The sequence below is a fragment of the Budorcas taxicolor genome, chromosome 16, assembly GCF_023091745.1.
Source record: "Budorcas taxicolor isolate Tak-1 chromosome 16, Takin1.1, whole genome shotgun sequence".
Taxonomy (NCBI): domain Eukaryota; kingdom Metazoa; phylum Chordata; class Mammalia; order Artiodactyla; family Bovidae; genus Budorcas; species Budorcas taxicolor.
In genome coordinates, this window is record NC_068925.1 from 58,935,118 (window position 1) to 58,954,838 (window position 19,721).

General features: G+C 47.8%; 1 protein-coding gene across 1 annotated transcript in view; it reads right to left on the reverse strand.

The window, feature by feature from the left end:
* The window catches only part of ASTN1 (astrotactin 1), a 356,719-nt gene that overhangs the window by 9,551 nt on the left and 327,447 nt on the right, over positions 1-19,721 (reverse strand). The window contains exons 19-21 of the mRNA XM_052653778.1: positions 16,805-16,956; positions 15,006-15,141; positions 8,063-8,163 (exon numbers count right to left, since the gene is read on the reverse strand). Coding sequence (XP_052509738.1) covers positions 8,063-8,163; positions 15,006-15,141; positions 16,805-16,956 — 389 coding nt within the window. The remainder of the gene's footprint in view (positions 1-8,062; positions 8,164-15,005; positions 15,142-16,804; positions 16,957-19,721) is intronic.

A 19,721-nucleotide genomic window follows, 5' to 3' on the forward strand; every position in this document is an offset into this window, starting at 1 on the left:
AAATTATATAGATTTTAAAGAGCTCTGGTATTTGTTTACAGTCTATTTGCCAAGAATGTTACATCTGTGAATTCTAATCCTCACACCAGCACAGCACAATGATTATGAATGTTCTTGTCCTACAAATGAGGACCGTCACAAAGGCCAGGTTATCTGCCCAAGGTCGCATAGCTGGTGTGGGCTGGAGTCAGGGTTGAAAACATTATCTATCTCCCATTGCTCTTCTGCCTCAGGGGATGGTAGTGTTAAACCAATTTGACATGCAGGAGGCAGGGTCTTGGGGTATGTATTCTGGAGTGACTACTTCTGGCAGAGGACATTTCCCTGGCTGACCCATAGATGCTACACGAGAAAGAGTCCAGTCAATATGCAGGAGTCTGTCATTTCTGCAGCAGAGATGGAAAGAAGCAGAGGGACTATCCTAAGAGCTCTGCTGTGTTCAGTGGGAGACGGGGAATGTGCATTTAGAGAAGAATGACCAATAGAGGAACATGCGTGTGATCAGATCAGGGCCCAGACAGGGAGGGCTGGGGTTCCTTCTCCCACCCTTTCACTGATGTCAGTCTGTTCTTATTTCTGGTGATGGGACATAGCATCCCAGGCTCTGGCTCTGGTGGTGACATTTTGCTGAGGAACAGTGATGACTGAGAAGGTGTTTTCTGGCATATTTACTATTCTCCTAACACAACAGTAATATCCAACTAGAGAAGGCCATTAGCATCACCATTTGTGTCCAAGACCAGGTGAGACAGGCCCAGGTTCCACGATAAATCTCCTAAAACCAAGGTAACCTAACTCTAGGGTGTGCTTAAAAGCCTCCATCAGTAAATGGGATGCTATATTCAGAAAGATCTACATGCTAGGCTTCTGGAGACTGAGTATTTCTGGCTCTTCCTAGCTCCACTGAGGGGATTTATGGATATTATTTCATTAGTTTTCATAGCATCTGAGGAATTCACTAACTCAAAGAATGCTAAAGACTCTAAGGCATTTTTGGTTATCATTTACCCAGCTTTCAGCTTCCCAGAAGTCTTGAGCTATCCAAAATACATATGGGTCTTTCCTCTCTTGACATGCAGGGTATTCAAGAACAGTTAAAATGCCAGTGAGGAGATGGCAACGTGTCAACATATGCAGCCTCATCACAAAAAGATAAAAAAGAGAGAGAGAGAGAAGGGAGTTATGAACTCTTGAGCAGCAGAATAAATCAACAGGGCTGGGACTAAAGGCCTCAGACCCAAAGGTATGGTTTGAGAACAGGCACCATGGCACCAAATGGAGCTGGGCTCCACTGGCTGTGTGACCTTGGACAAGTTACTAACCTCTCTGGGTTTTAGTTTCCTTGTTTGTTCAGTGATGATCAATAACACATACCTTCCAAGAGTATTATGAGGCTAAAAGTGATGATGAATGTAAAGCCTTTCTTTTGCATGATGTCTGGAAGGAGCAAGTACACATTTACTGACTCATTGATTCATTCTAAAACATCTTTAACTGAGTGCTTACCACATGCTTGACATTTTTCTATGTACTTGAGCTACATCAGGGAGAAACTTGGATAAAAGTTCTCATTTTATGATACAGTCTGGTGGCAGGACACATTCAGTGAAGCAATAGACATATGAGTAAAATACGGTGTGTTAAAAAATAAAACAGGACCGGGAAGACTGGGAGTGCTTGATGGGGCATTGCAATTTTAAATATGAGGGAATCACTGGAAAGATGACAATCAAGCTGAGGCTTGGAGAAGGGGAGACAATGAGCTGGGGACGTCCAGGGCAGAGCAGGCCAGTGAGAGGAAACACTAGCACAGAAGCTCCCCAGCGATGGTGGGCAGCAGATCTGAAACATGCGGATCACCCATGGTGTCTGGAAGTGAGGGAGGGAGAGAGCTGGGCAATACTAGATATTACTTTTAAAAATCACTGTTGCTGGTTTTCTACTTGATCATGTTTTTCCCAGTGCCATGAGACAGAGATTGAAACACAGGAGTCCAAGAGCGGGGCAGGGGGAAATAGTCTTATTTAAATGAAAAGGAGTGACTCCAAGGGCAGGAGGGAGCTTTCTTATCCCTCAGCAGTGGTTGCTCTTTTTACTAAGAAATAAGCATCCTGGGAAGCATCTGTCCCTTCTGCAATGGCCTCCTTGGCGGCTGTGATGAAAGTCTCCTGAATGGAGGTCCTAAGTCGTCAGTTTCATTATTTTGGTGGGGAACTACCTAAAACCCCAGTCTGTCCCCGCACTGATGGAACTGACCATAGAATTCCACGTGAAAACTTGAGGACCATGAATCCCAACTGGCTTTTTATTTTTGTCATTCTTGTGTGCTGTGTTTAGTCGCTCAGTCATGTCTGACTCTTGGCAACCCCATGGACTAGCCCACCAGGCTCCTCTGTCCATGGGGATTCTCCAGGCGAGAATATTGAAGTGGGTTGCCATGCCCTCCCCCAGGGGATCTGCCCAGCCCAGGGCTCAAACCCAGGTCTTCTGCTTTGCATTCTTAGCACTGTCCAAACTGCAAAGTCCCTTCCCCCGCATCCTCCAAGTCTGTCTGTCCTCTCCCCGACCTTTCTCTCTCTATGCTGCCCTGTGCTTCCTTCACACCAGGGATTCTCAAACTTGAGAATTAAACTTGATTCATAGCCAGGAAGGCTTGTGAAAGCCCAGGTTTCTGGTTCCCACTGAAGTTCCTGATCCAGTAGGTCTCAGATAGAACCTGAGTGTCTGCATTTCTGATGAGCTCCCAGGTGATGCTGCTGTTGCTGGTATGGACCACTCTTTGACCACCACTGCTCTATACTAATTCATCCTCTCAAAACTTTCGTACTTCCTCTGGGACCAGCACTGTTACATGGCAACCAACTCTCCCCTTGCCCTTGACCTTGGCTCACTCTTCCTTCCCTCCATATCCCTATGATGGCTGAAACCGGAGAAGGCCCCTCCCCCAGATGTCTGTGTGTCTTCCTCCCTCACCTGCTTCCCAGCCCACTCTAGCTGAAATTCTACTCTCTGCAGCTCTTAATCCATTCCCCTGCTTCTCCATAACATATGTCGCTATCTGACACAGTATTTATTGTCCCTTTTTTTTGTTTGTTTTTTGCTTTGTCATCCCTGCTGAAACATAGTCTCCATGAGGCAAGGGATTTTTTTCCCCCCTAAAGCCTAAGTCAGATATTTAGGAAGGGCTTGAAATAAGCTGTTTTATTTGATAAATTCAGAAATCTGATTACAGAATTCTTGAAAACAGATTCTGAGCCTTGTTCTTTTTGTTTCTTTAGCATCTAATACCAGGGTGTGTTATTAATGAGTAAATGGCTGTGGAAGTAGCAATGAAGAAATGGATAGGATTTGTGTTTGGCATCAGGAGAGGAGGATGGATGCTGGAGGAAAGATGGATCAGAACCAGCCTTTGCTTAGTGAAGAACTCCTATAAGGCCGCACCCCAAACCTAGAGACTAAGTTGATTACTTATTACTGAACATAGCCTTTCCTGCTAGGAGAAGGGTGGTTTTACTGGTAGAAACTTATTTGGTCAAAGGCTTTACAGTCATGAGGTGGTAAAATTCTTCATAGAAGAATTCCTAGTTTAGGAAAATGATCATATAAGAAATAGAGTCTGGCTTTCTGTTAGATAATTAGGAGCTGAGATCATGCTCTGGGTCACTTAAAAGGTAATTCCCATTTGTTACTAGTTGTAAACTCCACTCAAGTGAGTTATATTTATGATCACCATCTGGGTTTGAAGAAGGCAAAGCATGTTTTTTGGTTTTTGTTTTTTTTTTTTTGGATAACTGCTAGGCCAGTACTAATTTGCAAGGATGCCCTTAATTAGTCTAATTCATTAATCTCCAAACCTGCCCTGTACAGGACTCCTTCCTGGCTGAAGGATAACGGGACCTGGGAACATTATTTTATTCTCTCAGCGTTAAATTGCCTCTTGTGCTCCCAGCTGGGCTGCTGGGGTTTCAGAAAGTCTTCTTTGCCAGGGAGCACAAATGATCAGAAGCATATTTTGATATGCTTTGGGTACTAGAATTAACACAAAGAAGCCCCACAGAGAAATAGTATCATGGTCTCTCCCTGGCTGATTACTCTTCCTTGAGTACATGCTAAATTGCTTCAGTCGTGCCCAGGTCTTTGGGACCCCATGGACTGTAACCCGCCAGGCTCCTCTGTCCATGGGATTCTCCAGGCAAGAATACTGGAGTGGGTTGCCATGCCTTCCTCCAGGGGATCTTCCTGACCCAGGGGTCAAACCTGTGTCTTTAATGTCTCCTGCATTGGCAGGTGGGTTCTTGATTGCTGGTGCCACCTGGGAAGTCCTACTCTTTATTCCAAACTTGCTCTACCCATCTCTTCCTGCAGGTGGCATTATGAGGCATCTTGCCTACCTGCTTATCACCCACTGATGTCAACCAGCCCACTGCCTATTCAGCAAGGAAATCCAGGGTGCCTGCCACTGCCAGCAAGGACATTGGCAAAGTCTCCAAAACAGAAAGAACTGGGGCACCTTCTCACCACCTGTCCCTGCTCTGGCTTGGAGTAAGAAATCAACAGATGGTAAAGTAAGGGTGCCGTGGGTCCTCCCTAGTCTCTCATCTAAGGATGTTCCACCTCAGATTATGCTTTCATCATGGAGGGATTTCTCAAGTGTTCAAAACTCATTCTGTCCACACCCTACACGCCAGGCAGCATTCACTCCAGAGAGAAGCACATTGGTCTTATACTTAAAGGTCTCCAGTCAGCCGTAACATCTCCACAGTCTAAGCTTTCTGGAACCAGTCAGTCAGCATGCTGCTTTCTGAGTGTTAGGGACACCATTGTGAGCAAAGAGAGACCAGAACTCTGCTCTCATGGAACTCACTGACTAGTGAGGTAGACAGGCATTGAATAAGGCATTATAGTAACAAACTGAGATAAGTGTTCTGAAGGAAAGAAACATGGTACCATGAGGGCATCAAGCAGCGGCCCTGGACCCCTGCTCGGAGCAGGGACGCTTGCTCTGAGAACTGTAAACTGAGAGGAGTTGATCAGTGGAAGGGATGGGGCTGGAGCACACTTGAGGTCAAAAGCCCAACGTGGGCAGAGCCTCCGTGTTGGAAATGATGTGCTGAGGTACTGAGAGAGGCAGTGAGGCTTCAGAAAATACAGAGATTGATGGAGAGCAGGGGCAAGAAGAAGCCGGAGAAGTGGGCAAGGGATCCTCTATTTAGGTCCTAATATGCCTGATACATATTTTTATCTTCATCAGGAAAAGAATGGAAACCCATTAAAGGGTTGTAGGAGGAGGCATTAAAATGATCAGATTTCTTTGTTGAAAATAACTATGCTTTTAGCATGCGATGCATGTTTAATGAGGTAGTAAATGAAAGTCCTTCCCTTTCAGAAGTTGTAAAGTGCTACAGCATCAGGGATCCCAATTAAGTAGATCTAGGGTTTCCCTAGAAGGCAGAAGAAGAAGAGGGCAACAAAAGATGAGAGGGTTGGATGGCATCACCAATTCAGTGGACATGAAACTTGGGCAAATTCTCAGAGATACTGAGGGACAGGGAGGCCTGGTGTGCTGCTGTCCATGGGGTTGCAAACAGACACGATTTGAGGACTGATCAACAACAACAGGCCTTCCCCGGTGATCCAGGGGTGAAGAATCCACCTTGTAATAGGAGACACGGGTTCGATCCCTCGTCCAGGAAGATCCCACATGACTCAGGGCAGCTGAGCCCACAACTGCTGAGCCCAAGCTTTAGAGCCTGAGAGCAGCAACTACCGAGCCCATGTGCTGCAACCACTGAAGGCTGCAGGCCTAGAGTCTGCTCCGCAGCCAGAGGTGCCTCCATAATGAGAGGCCACGCACCGCAGCTAACGAGCTGCCGCCGTGCGCTTCAACCAGAGACCCAGCACATCCAGATAAACAGACAGATAAAGCGTTTTCAAAAATAAATAAAGTAGGTTTAGGTCACTCTTCCCAGTGTGACTTTGCATCACCGTGGCGTCACCCCTTGAACATTGTGGGATTATGTCAACTCATAACCAACTTGAGGCAGTTGGAGTTGCCTTAACTCATGTGCCACAGTTAAGGTGATTTGAGGGGTACCACAGGCCAGCTTGGCAAGAAAACTTCTCTTATCAAAACCTGTGCAACCTAAACTTCTAACATCAGTCACCATTTCTGTTAATATGCACATGCTATTGCTAACCCTTTTGGCAGAAAGTGAAGAGGAACTAAAAGGCCTCTTGATGAAAGTGAAAGAGGAGAGTAAAAAAGTTGGCGTAAAGCTCAACATTCAGAAACCTAAGTTCATGGCATCTGGTCCCATCACTTCATGGGAAATAGATGGGGAAACAGTGGAAACAGTGTCAGACTTCATTTTTAGGGGCTCCAAAATCACTGCAGATGGTGATTGCAGCCATGAAATTAAAAGACTCTTACTCCTTGGAAGAAAAGTTATGACCAACCTAGATAGCATATTCAAAAGCAGAGACATTACTTTGCTAACAAAGGTCCATCTAGTCAAGGCTATGGTTTTTCCAGTGGTCATGTATGGATGTGAAAGTTGGGCTGTGAAAAGAGCTGGGTGCTGAAGAATTGATGCTTTTGAACTGTGGTGTTGGAGAAGACTCTTGAGAGTCCCTTGAACTGCAAGGAAATCCAACCAGTCCATTCTAAAGGAGATCAGTCCTGGGTGTTCCTTGGAAGGACTGATGCTAAAGCTGAAACTCCAGTACTTTGACCACTTCATGCGAAGAGGTGACTCATTGGAAAAGACTCTGATGCTGGGAGGGATTGGGGGCAGGAGGAGAAGGGAATGACAGAGCATGAGATGGCTGGACGGCATCACCAACTCGATGGACGTGAGTTTGGGTGAACTGTAGGAGTTGGTGATAGACAGGGAGGCCTGCTGCTGCTGTTGCTGCTGAGTCACTTCAGTCATGTCCAACTCTGAATGACCCCATAGACGGCAGCCCACCAGGCTCCCCCATCCCTGGGATTCTCCAGGCAAGAACACTGGAGTGGGTTGCCATTTCCTTCTCCACTGCATGAAAGTGAAAAGTGAAAGCGAAGTCACTCAGTCGTGTCCGACTCTTAGCGACCCCATGGACTGCAGCCCACCAGGCTCTTCAGTCCATGGGATTTTCCAGGCAAGAGTACTGGAGTGGGGTGCCATTGCCTTCTCTGGGACAGGGAGGCCTCGCGTGCTGCAATTCATGGGGTGGCAAAGAGCTGGACACGACTGAGCGCTGAACTGAACTGAACTGATTGCTCCGTTAGCGGTCCAGGTGCTAGTACGTATTGGTAGTTGATCAGATCACTTTAGTGCCAGGGCCCTGCAGAAGGGGCGCTCAGCAGGGTGAAATCCTGGTTGCGGAAGGAATGTAATAAACCTTAGAGCAAGGGACACTATCCAGACACCAGGAAGCTTCATGAGAAACAGCAGTCAGAAAGGCACTATCTATGTAACGGATGTTGACTGAAAACCAACTCTTCCTAACTGACAAGGGCTCATTCTGGTGCATTGAAAAAGGATAATTCTTTACCAAAGAACTGATCCATAACAATTCCAAAATGCAGAATGAAGATTTTGACACATCTTTTTAGGAGGGAGTCATACGGCAATGCATCCTAAATCTGTAGTCTTCCCTTACTGTAATTCAAAATAACCCTTCAGACGTACCAAAAAAACAAACAAACAAACCAGGAAGAGGGTAAGTGAGCTGATGGGCACCCTGAGGGTAGAGGTCACAGGTACTAAAGCACCTGGTGTCACGTCCCTAAGCACCTGGTGTACTGCCTTGTGTGTCTGGGGCCTTCACCAGTGTCTGCTACGTTCCCTGACTCACAGGCCATGTGGAATACCAGGGCGCAATGCAGATTTCCACACCAGAGGCAGAGGTTGAAGTGTTCCTGCAAAGGAGATGCTCCACTCCTGAGCCTTGAATTCTCCCCCTTCCCCACTGAACTCCAGACTGTTCTGTCTGACTCCCTGGCTCTGTCTTTCCCCATGGTGTGGGGAGGTCCCTGGAGCATCCCTCAGCAGACTCTGCTGGCCTCCGCGTCTCTTACCTTGAGCTTTGACGTCATCCACCACAGGGCAAGGGGTCTTCACAATCACATCACTTGGCCTGGAGCGTCGGCCTGTGTTGTCCACACCCCACAGGGTGAACCTGGCAGGGAGAGGAGGGCATCAGCAGAGAGAACTCACCGACCCAGCCTTGCCTGGATGCACGGGTTTCCCTGGCTGCTCTCGCCACCGAGTCATACACTTACTACCATCACCCAGGTCATAAAGTATGAAGCATAGAGTCTTTTACTACTTTCTGGTGGGTTCTGGGCTGCCATTTGCTGTCTTGAGGATATTGCATGATAGCAACCATCATGGCACAGGGCAGTGTTCCTCCAAGTAGGGTCCCCAGACCAGTAGTATCACCAGGGAAGTGGATAGCAATGAAATTCCTCATACCCCATGCCAGACCTACTGAATCAGAAACTCTGGGCAAGAACAAAATCTGTGCTATGACAAGCCTTCCAGGTGACTCTGATGCCTGTTGCTGCTGCTGCTGTGCTAAGTCGCTTCAGTCGTGTCCGACTCTGTGCGACCCCATAGATGGCAGCCCACCAGGCTCCCTCCTTCCCTGGGATTCTCCAGGCAAGAACACTGGAGTGGGTCACCTGATGCCTGTTACATCCTGACAACTACTGATCTGAGGAAAAGAGCATGCATCTATGGAAACAGATGGTCTGATGTGGGTCTGAAACCTCTACTTCCTGCCATGTGGAGTTGTAGTTAACACCTCTGAGCTTTATTTTCCCTCTCTGTGAAATGGGGATGATAATAAAATTGCTTGCAGATCACTGTGAAGATGAAATGGGATAATAAAACTCAGAAACACCTAACGTAGTACCTGGCGCCCAATGACACTACTGTCAATTCTGTTCTGTCCATCTTGTGCTCAGCTGAGGCTTTTGTGCCAAGCACTGAGGACAGTTTTCCTCTTTAAAGTCAGAAGTGAAACAGCCAGAGTCAAGGAGTCCTGACTTGCTTGTGACTGAACCCTCTGTTTCCTACATGAGACTCCCTTCGACCCGTGGAGATGCTACCAGCATTGGACAAGGAGGTCAGAGTGGAAACCATATGCTACCCCTGGCAATGAGAAGATGCGGTTCTAAGAGCCCCCTCCACCCTTCAACACACACACACACACACACACACACACACACACACACACAGACAACACACACACCCCAGAAAGAGGATAAAGACCTGGCCATCAAAGGCTGAATGTAAAATTTCCCCCTTGGGTGATGGAGCTGGATGCAAAGGAAAAAGCAACACCAGGCTCTGCTACTCAGAGAGGAATTTGAATATAACCATGAAGATAACCCCTGGTGTCAGTGCCCAGGGCCTCTAACAACTAATCTAGTGAGTCTAACGCAAATCATTAACACTGCTTTTCTTGTCTCTCTCTGTTTTGCTGTGTCTCCCTGGGAGGCTGTGTTTATTGGCAAATCTGCATCTTCTTTCCTCTGGGCAGAGCTGCAGGGAGGAAGAGAGGGGAAAAGAAGAAAGAGGCCCCCAGACAGAGGGGCCCGGGCACCTGTTCAGGTAAATGAGCCTCAGACAGCTGAACTGGTGAGGCAGAAAAGAAATGGAAATTGCCTAAAGACTCTGCCAGGAAATACACGAGTCTCTCGGCAGAGAAAAGACAGCCTTGCATCTACCCGCCGAGAAACCCCGGGAAACGGTCAGTGTTAAGAACCTGTGTGCCCTGATGTGCTGTTTTCCCTCCCTCTGCCCTCCTCAGAGTCTCATGCTGGAATCCCACCCCACCGGCTGTGCAGGACCACCCCGCCTCTTTGCTGCCGATCAAACAAGGAGCAGGGGCTCGGCTTTTCCATCTTAGGTGTACAAGTGACTCTGTCAGTTCCATTGCCCTCTGCTTCTCGCCCTGCTCCTTAGTTCCGATCTACCGCCTTGCCTGGTATTAAACCCCTCTGCCACCCTGATCCAAAACCCAGGGGCTGGCTGCCCTTCTCCCCGGCCATCCCTCCCCTCCTAGATCTGAGCCCTTGGCATCCAGGCCCACACTCTGGGCTGCCTGGATCCCTAGCAATGGCAGCCCCCAGAATTTTTCATCATTCCTTCTAGACCCCGCAATACACAAACACTGGATCAACCTCTTGCTACTATTTCTAGAATTGGGACTGAGGCCACCACACCTGAATCTGGCACATCTGATCTGCCCTTCTGGCACCTGCTCTGCTTCCCAGTCTTATCCCCACAACCCAGTCTCAGGCCAGGTCTCACCCTCCTTCTCTGCCCTTCTGCTCCAGATCATCTTAGCTGTTTGTCAGGGCAGGCTGCAGACCTGCACCCCACCTCCAGGGACTCCCACGTGGATGCATTCCCCCTCACCCTCACGTGCAGACTCTACCCTGACCCCATTTCCAGTGTCCCTTCTCTCCAGAGCCAGGAAGGAGGAAGTCCTAGTCTCCGTGAGGTCAATGCCCAGCTGCCAGCAAAGTCACAGGACTGCTGGTGTGAGCCTGGCCCTGTGCCCTGCTCTCACCACCAGGCTCTCTTCCTTCACCAGCCCCTCCCCAACTATGTGTCTGAGCCCACTTCCTGAACCCCCGCCCCGAGATCCAGCCCGATGTCCCATCCTCTGTTAGACCGCTCTGCTTCATCTTTTCCAGCCCACCTCCCAGGGTCCTGAGAATCGCCTTAGGACTCCAGGTCAGGGCTGGCATCTTGCTACCTGCTGATGGGCCACGTGATGCTGTCTGCCTGAATATTTACAGGTTTAGGGATCACCTGCCCTGGACTGTCAATAGTGGGTTCCAGCCACTTCTTGTAGCACGCCTATTTAATCTTGGACACTTGATTTTTAGCAGTTTCCCTGGACTGAAATGTCCTAAGTCTCAGGTAGCACAGTGGCTGTCAGATGGATGCTCTCTCTCAGTGCCTGGGATGCAGTTAATCTTCACCCCACCCCACTCGGCTCATTCCTCTGAGTTTCGCTTTGTGCTTCATCCTGCTGTGAGTTCTCACTAAATCTACTGGATTCTGGGCTGGGATGAAATTTTGTGTGCTGTATTTAATTCTCATTACTCTGACTGGGCAATTAGTATACAATTTAGGGTCCTAAGCCATTATCCGGAGAAGGAAATGGCACCCCACTCCAGTACTCTTGCCTGGAAACTCCCATGGACGGAGGAGCCTGGTAGGCTGCAGTCCATGAGGTCGCTAAGCGTCGGACTCGACTGAGCGACTTCACTTTCACTTTTCACTTTCACGCATTGGAGAAGGAAATGGCAACCCACTCCAGTGTTCTTGCGACTTCACTTTCACTTTTCACTTTCACGCATTGGAGAAGGAAATGGCAACCCACTCCAGTGTTCTTGCCTGGAGAATCCCAGGGACGGCGGAGCCCAATGGGCTGCCATCTGTGGGGTCGCACAGAGTTGGACACGACTGAAGTGACTTAGCAGCAGCAGCAGCAGCAAGCCCTTATCATTTTTAATAGCAAAGCAAGGTATTAGAAAAGGCAATGCTTCCCCACATGCTTCTAAATAGAGAAGACTCTTGGCCTAAGAGACCGTCCTCAGTGGTCCTGGCTTTCTCATTCCTGGAGGGACCCTGAGGAGTAGCCAGATTACTTTTACTGCTGAAGCAAGCCTGGAGAACACTTTACGCATTTCAAGAGGAAATGTCACCTGCAGTTACTTCAGGAAGCCTTCTCTGTTCATTGCCAGCATCATCATTTCTATTTTTGGACACTTGTAGGACAGTAAGTAGCTGGAATCAGTGGGCAGAAGAGATAAGCTCTGCCCCCAATCCGAGGGCTGATGTGTAAGCGCGTCTACTTCCTTGTCCAGAGCTGCTGGTCCCTTCCCACTGCTGCCTGCCTGCTGGGATTGCTCAGCCTGTCGTTAGAGCCTGTGTGATGACACGTGTATCATGAGGGTGTGTGTTTGTGAACCAACGAAACCCTGCTCTAGCTCCAGGGCTGATGTTTTAAAGGACTGAAATCTGATGTGCAAGGAGCATCCGTGGGCTTCCTGCCTCTATCTGCATCTCCACCCCTGCCCGCTCCAGGTGTGGTGGTTTCTGCAGATGGCTCCAAATCCACTCCCTCTTTCTGAATTATCTGTTCACTGTCTCATCCCCCACCCTCCAAAGGCAGCGGCTCTCCTGTGGGCACACACTGTGATGTGGATGGTGGGCTACAAGGCTCAGGCGTCATCTCCCCACTCTGGCCTCAGTTTCCTCATGTGTAAAATGAAGATGTCGGACCAGACACTCCCTTTTAACCAGGGATCCTTAGCTGTTTTTGCACTGTAGGCCTTTCTCAGAATAATGCTTTTCCAATGCATCAAATAAAGTGGGTAGGATGACAAAGTGAGCCAGTTATACTGAAAGGATGTTCTACCTCTGTGGACCTCAGGTGAAGAGCCAGCTCTGTGCATTACTGTGCATTAATGTGAGTAATAAGATCATGCTCGATCCTTCCAGTAGCCTGGGCTAGCTGGGAGTGAGATGCTGTGAAGAACGTGCAAACTTGATTCAGTTCTTAACCACCCACCACTGCCAGACGACAAGCTATGTGATCCAGAGGAAGTTACTTAGTGCTGCTGAACTCAGTTTCCTCAACTATAAAACGGGAACAGCAACCATAATCTCACAGGGTTGGAGGGTTCCCAGAAACACCTACACGTAGGGAACGTGCCCTAAATAAAGGCTGCCTTCCTCTGTATTACAGATAAGCAAACAGCAACGTTGTGTCCCACTTCATCAGTCATCGGCTAGGGACAAAGCCAGGTGTGGGGCCCGTGTGTTCTCAGCTCTTAATGCAGGACTCCCCTCCTTAAGCCAGGGACTGATGCTCTGGTTCACTTGATAGCTCTGCAGAGGAGCCTCTCTCCCAGGCCTGCCCGCGCGCCCTCTGCATGTGATCTGCAGCGCCACCTAGTGGACGTTGGCTGTTTCTTCTTCCCTCTGGCTCCTGCAGTCTCCTCATTTCTTTTGCAATCAATTAAGAGGGAGACCCTGAAAGCTCACCTAGGATAGCAGAGTTGGAGAAGGCATCAGACTAAGGTCTTTGATCAGGAAATGTAGCCAGACCAAGGCCAACATAAGGAGGGTCCCAGGGTGGGTAAAGACTGGCACTCGTAACAGACAACCACGCCAGCCTCACGCTCATAGGAGCCTTGAAATTCCTAATTAACCGTTGTAACTTAGTGACAGGAATTATTGAGCCCTCATTATATATGGGAATTCCAGTTGCACCGAGTCTGAGGCATTTCCAGTGGGTTAGGTGTTCCATATTTCCAAACCTTTGTTCCTTGTATCGGTTCCTCTACTAATGAAGGACGAGCACGCTCAATCACTCAGTCGTGTCCGACTCTTTGCAATCCCATAGACTATCCCGCCAGGCTCCTCTGTCCATGAGATTCTCCAGGCAAGAAGACTGGAGTGGGTTGCCATGCCCTCCTCCAGGGGATCTTCCCAACCCAGGGATCAAACCCTTGACTCCTGCATCTCCTGCCCTGGCAGGAGGAGCCTTTAACACCGAACCAAGGCTGCCCAAACCGCAGGCCAGCTAATGAGAATCCTGAGGAGACTTGCCTTTGTCCTACTGTTACCATTTATGTCTCTCTATTTTCCAGCTCCTCCAGAATATCGCTTGTCTTTACGTATTTTGTTTTCATCAGCCCGGCCCCTTGGTTACATCTCTCTTTCCTGTACTGAAGATATTCAGCCTGAGCGTGGAAGTTCGTTTTGCAATCCATGTCACTCACATTTCCTGTGCTTTTCATCTCTGAACTCTTTCACTGTGGAAATAGAAACAATTTATTCTGGAAACTTTGACTCCATTCTCACGACCTCATCTGTAAACTGCTAAATGTTTCTCATACTGATGGGGTCAAAGGGTCCCAGAACCGCATCACTGTGAATCCTGCCTTCGTCCCCCAGTGTTGCCATCCATGACTTAGATTACATCACTATCTCTCCCCTTTCGGTGTCTTTTATGTCTGCGTTGAAAATACTTCGCAGTTGTTCCCAGAGCACAGAGGGAAACAGGGAAGCGCTACCAGCAAGAATAGAGCTGGTCCAAGTGCCCCAAGATAGGAGCTCGCGGCATTTTCTTTGAAGAAAGACCGTCTCTCACCTCTATAAAACTATTTCAATGTGGCTGAGGCTAGATTTTTTAAAACAGAGCTCTTAGTATTCTACTCCTTTCCTCCAGAAGAAAAAAAGTAATAATATCCTCTGACTTTCAGCATTCACTTTATTCTCCTGAGTTCACTTTCGTCTAGCCCCTTTCTTCACCGTCTGTTTCCACCCCATCGCCTCCTGGCCGCTCGCCATCACCCCTCTTCACCTCTGCCCTTGCTGTTTGCTCCATCTGGTGTGCCTTTTCTAACATGGTGCTACCTACTGCAACTCCGCACAACCCAGTTCAGATGACTTCCACTCTACTTAGAATGAATCACAGCTTTCTTTTCTCTTCTACGACATGTTCCTTGCTCTTTTATATCTAGCCTTTATTTCATTCTGCCTGATGTTAAAGCTAGCTGTTTATATGTTTCCCCTCTGTGTTGCAAATTAGGATAGGGTTATATTATCTTTTTTGATCCTCCCCATCCAGTGTTTAGAAAGTCCCCTATAATGCTAGGCCTTCCCTGGTGGCTCAGATGGTAAGGAATCTGCCTGCCATGTGGGAGACCTACCTAGGTCAGGAAGATTTCCTGAAGAAGGATACGGCAACCCACTCCAGTCTTCTTGCCTGGAAAACCCCCTGGTGGGCTATACAGTCCACGGGGTCACAAAGAGTCAGACACGACTAAGCGACTAACACACAGGACACTATAATGATGATTGAGACAAGATTTGGAACACATATTTTTCCAAGTCTGTAAAGGAGTTCAAGTAGTAAAAAGGAACGTGCTAAAAGTCTGGGGGCGCTCAAGGCAAGGAATAGCGAGGTGGGTGTGCGTCACTCACATGTAGATGGTGTCGGGTTCCAGGCATCGGATGATCAGAGAGATTGTGGTGAGCTGCTTGTCTGGGACCTGAGAGGGCATCGCACACGGAGACTTCGCCCCAGAGATGATGTCGTCTACGAAGCTTAGCACCGTTTCTGCCCAGAACAGCAAGGAATAGAAAAAGCATGAGAAACAGTGATGGCCAAGCAATGTCTGGTGATGATCAACTCCATAAAAACTTATTATGCAAATCATTTGGTCCCCCGTCTTCTTTTTTTTTTTTTTTGTAATTAATTTATAGATTCCCCTGGACTGCAAGGAGATCAAACCAGTCATTCCTAAAGGAAATCAGGACTGCAAGGAGATCAAACCAGTCGATCCTAAAGGATATCAGTCCTGAATATTCATTGGAAAGACTGATGCTGAAGCTGAAGCTCCAATACTTTGACCACCTGATGTGAAGAACTGACTCACTGGAAAAGACCCTGATGCTGGGAAAGATTGAAGGTGGGAGGAGAAGGGGATGACAGAGGATGAGATGGCTGGGTGGCATCACTGACTTGATGGACATAAGTTTGAGCAGGCTCCAGGAGTTGGTGATGGACAGGGAGGTCAGGTGTGCTTCAGTCCATGGGGTCACAAAGAGTTGGACATGGTTGTTTGACTGAACTGAGCTGAATTTATTATTTTTTAAATTTTTGGCTGCACTCAGGGGTATGTGGGATCTCAGTTCCCCAATCAGGGATAGAACTTCACATCTCTGGCATTGGAAAGTGGAGTCTTAACCCCTGGACCACCAAGGAAGTCTTGGTCCCTGATCTTAAATTTCCAGTAGGGAAAGGAGACCAAGAAGGAATGTCTTTTCTGAGTGATTCACACCTAACTAATCAGTTTGGAGTCATTTGTCCGGAGTTAGTTCAGAAACAACCAAGGCACGATGGACCCAGCACACCAGCGAGCGCTTTTATGACACGCTCTTGGCTCGGGCAGAGAACATCTGTTCTGGTCAGTGGTCACTGTGAGACCTTCACAATACCTGTGCACATCAGGAAAGGCCCAGAAGCAGGAGCCAGCTTTCCATGCCCAAAGGCAGTGCCTATGTTCCCAAGCCTCCGTGATAGTTTCACCGCAAGTTATTTGCCCTGAGTGAGACCACCCTGCTGGTGCCCGTGTTCATGTGTCAGTTTTAGGAATGATTTATGTTGACCTTTCTCTATGTCTAGACAGTAAATACTGAGGCATGAAACATTTTTCACAGGGTACTTCCACTCCTTTAAGACTTCCCTCTTCCAGCGGGGCCTGGCAAAAGCAGGTCCTTGCTTTAGGACAAGCAACAGGATCTTTTGCTTGCTTGCTTTAGGACCTGGCAAAAGCCTGTCCTTGCTTCAGGACAAGACACAGGGTAATAAGCACATCTGTTTCTACATGCTTTTGCCTGGATGGGATGGGGAGTGGGGGTTATAGGGATTTTATTTTTTTTGCCTGTAATCATGGCAGTGGTTAACAGAATTGTTTCCTAATTGTGGCCTAGGATAACTAGCGTATTGTATTGTTGTTTCTTTGTAAGTGCGCCTACAGGCAATGAAACAGACACCTCTTTCATAAACAAAGAGGAAAACAAAATCAAAACAAGACTTTGTCAGCTACTCACAATCCAAAAGCTCTTAAACGGGGAAGACGCTGCTGCTGCTTCTCCCTGCTCTTCCCACGTGACCCAGGGATCCTGGGGACCGGGGGGCAAAGGCAGAAGGCAGGACATTTTCCTTTGCTCTCTGCTACCTTGGATTAAGATGAGCCTGCCAAATGGGAGATGCCCACCTGTCTCCACTTTGGAGTGGTCCATCCTGTCAGTGACCTTCTCTTGACGGATGAGGTAATCTACAATCTGCACCCCGATCGGAGGCTCTGAGTGTTCCCATTCCAGGACCACAAGGGTGCTGCTGGGCTCGTGAACCGTGGACAGTCTCAGCCTGAGTGCAGACAGGAAGAAACATGAGACAGGGACCCAGCCCAGACCTGGGATGTCTCCTGATACCACCACTCGCCACCGTCCCAACTGTTACATGGTAAACTCTCTTTTCTAACTTTTCTTGACCAGCCACTAAAATGATGTCTTTGAGGGCCTGTCTCCTCGACTAAAAAGTAAAGATTCTTGAAGGTCCTTAAAGTCTATATTTTATTCATCGAAGAGCCCATTACAAATTGGGGACTCAACATTTATTAGTAAATAAATAAGCAGGTAAGTCAAAGATGATCACTCAGGGTGAGCAGAGAGGGCCTTTGGAGTAACACATTATAGGCTTGCAAATAGAACTTCTGGATTTGCTCTTGAAAAATAAGAAAACGTGCCTATAAGACTCATACCAAGGCCCACTGAAGGTAATGTCTGGGAGAACCCTTTATTAAGAAGGACAGTCGGCTCAGCTTTGAGAACATTATAAGATCTGCCCTGCTGGGGAAACCCTGGCTTCCCCTCTTGTTACGGGGACTGACATCTGCTCAGTTTGGAGGTCGTGTTCACAGGGGACTTTACTGAGCCAGAGAGAGCTGGACACAGGTCAAGTTCTCCTTAGGGCGAGGGCCTGCGGCTGCAAACTCAGGCTCTGATTTCAGTTTCTATCTTTGCTATTGGGTTTCTATGACGATCCCGATTCCTGATTCCAGTCTTCCATCGCTTTTCCCAATTCACTGTCTCCTCATGACATGTCAGTTGTCCATTTTGACCACTCTTTGCCACCTCATCCCCGTTTGTGCCTGGCAGAGATTCAAGAAACACTGCTGACATACACTGGTGTGGATTTTCTAATGATCCAAGAGGTTTCAGTTCTCTCTCTTTGTTCTGATTTCATGTGTGTGCTGTAGGTTTCTCATTTGCTTCTTGTCTTTGTTCCTTCCTAGACCACTGGCTTCAGGGAGTTTTCCCAGTTCTTGGTCACACCAGCCTCCTTCCCTTACATGTGTCTCTGCCATTCATTCCCAACCTTGACTCCTCTATCTCATGACCACCCATGAGCAAGGCCCTCTAGTCTCTGCTCAGCTCAAAGATGTATCACTGGTCTCAAGGATTCCCAGGCAAGGTAGTGTGGATGGACCACACCAAAGCAATGTTCAATTTCAATTCAACAAATGTTTATTAAGCACCCATTACTTGTAAGAATATGCTTAGTGCTGAGGATGCCCAAGCCAGCTCCAGGCCCTTCTTCTATGGAGTGGTCACCAGACCAACATACAATTATACATGTAATTGTAATCACGTGTGATAAGAACTCTAACAAGAAATCATGGGAGACTCTGGGAGTGACAGCAAGGAATTCAACTGGTGGGAAAATAATACAAACCACATGCTCTTCAGTGGCTTTTACTAGGAAGGACTGCATGGTTTGCATATGACAGTACAGACGGAGCAGACCCCAAACAGTGCAAATACTGACAAATTCATTAATTAGAATCATATGCACAGGGCTATTTTGAAGAAAAAAAAAAAACATTAAGAAGCTTAAGTAACTAAGGCTTACTGAGGATTCAGATTTTGTGAAAATAGTGACTAAGTCTGTGGCCTCTACTGAAAAATAGGATTGTGTATGATTTACACAGGCTTGTGTAGAACTAGAGTGCAACTCTATATCTAACTACTGATAAAAATTCAAGAAATTGAGGTCTGGTGATGGAAGAAGTGATTAGAGTTGACAAGGAAAGCAAAATCCTTAACAGACTTTCCTGTTTATGGAAATTTAGTCCAATTTGATTTTTTGCTGTGACATTTAGTCAATACACCTTTAGAAATGAAATCAGCTCACACTAATAACTGGATTTTGTGTCCACCTGATGATAACAATTTGGTGGCTTCCGTATTTCAAAGGTAGCTGTTTTAGTTGGTGAATCAGTCTAGAAGCACCATGTTTTAGGGTCTCCCTTTCTACCAAAAGAAAGAGCTTTTACTCATAATGAGCTTGATTCCCTTTCGAGTTAAGAGGTCCACGTCATGGCTGTAAAGAGCAAGAAGCCACCGGCTGGTGTGTCTAAAGTCGCCCAAATAGAGCGACTTCACTTCATTTAAGGAGACGTTGGACGCGTAATGACCCTCCACCACTGCGTTCTCCTCGGTCTCGTGTCCTTCCTGCTCAGCCCTGGCCCTCTAATGCCCACCCGTACCTGCATGGAACAGACCAGAGGGCAGCGTGTGCCCAGGCCAGCCTCTCCCTCGCTCGCTTCCTCCTACCCTCTTGCTCCCAGTTACTCAGCCCTCTAGTTACCAGGTCCTGATCCTCCCTTTGGGCTCTCTTTGCCTGACAGTTCACAGGGCCAGGCTTCTCTAGCTTGTCCAACCAGCCCTCTTTAGTAGACACAGTATTTCTGTGCCTCACTCCCATGGTTGAAGCCCCACTGAAGACTAACGGGGGCTCCTGCCCTTTACATGAGTCCAGCCAATTCTGTTCAGCCTTCCTCGGAGGGGATGGAATCCAGGGATGGAAACTGGACATGTTCATTCTCACCTACCTTTGAGCCCGTTGCACTTTGTTCACCCCTCAAATGCAGATACCCCTTAACACGCGTCCTTGACCTGCCACTCTTCCTGGTTGATAGTCAGTCTGGAGCACCCTTTCTCCTAGCTCTGGTCCTGTTTCTCATGTCTTTGGGGCTGAGTTCAACCTTCTTATCTCTAATGGTTACTTTGTTACAGAGCTCGGATCATCTTTCCTGCTGACCAGTGACCATCTCTGTAAGACTGTCCCAC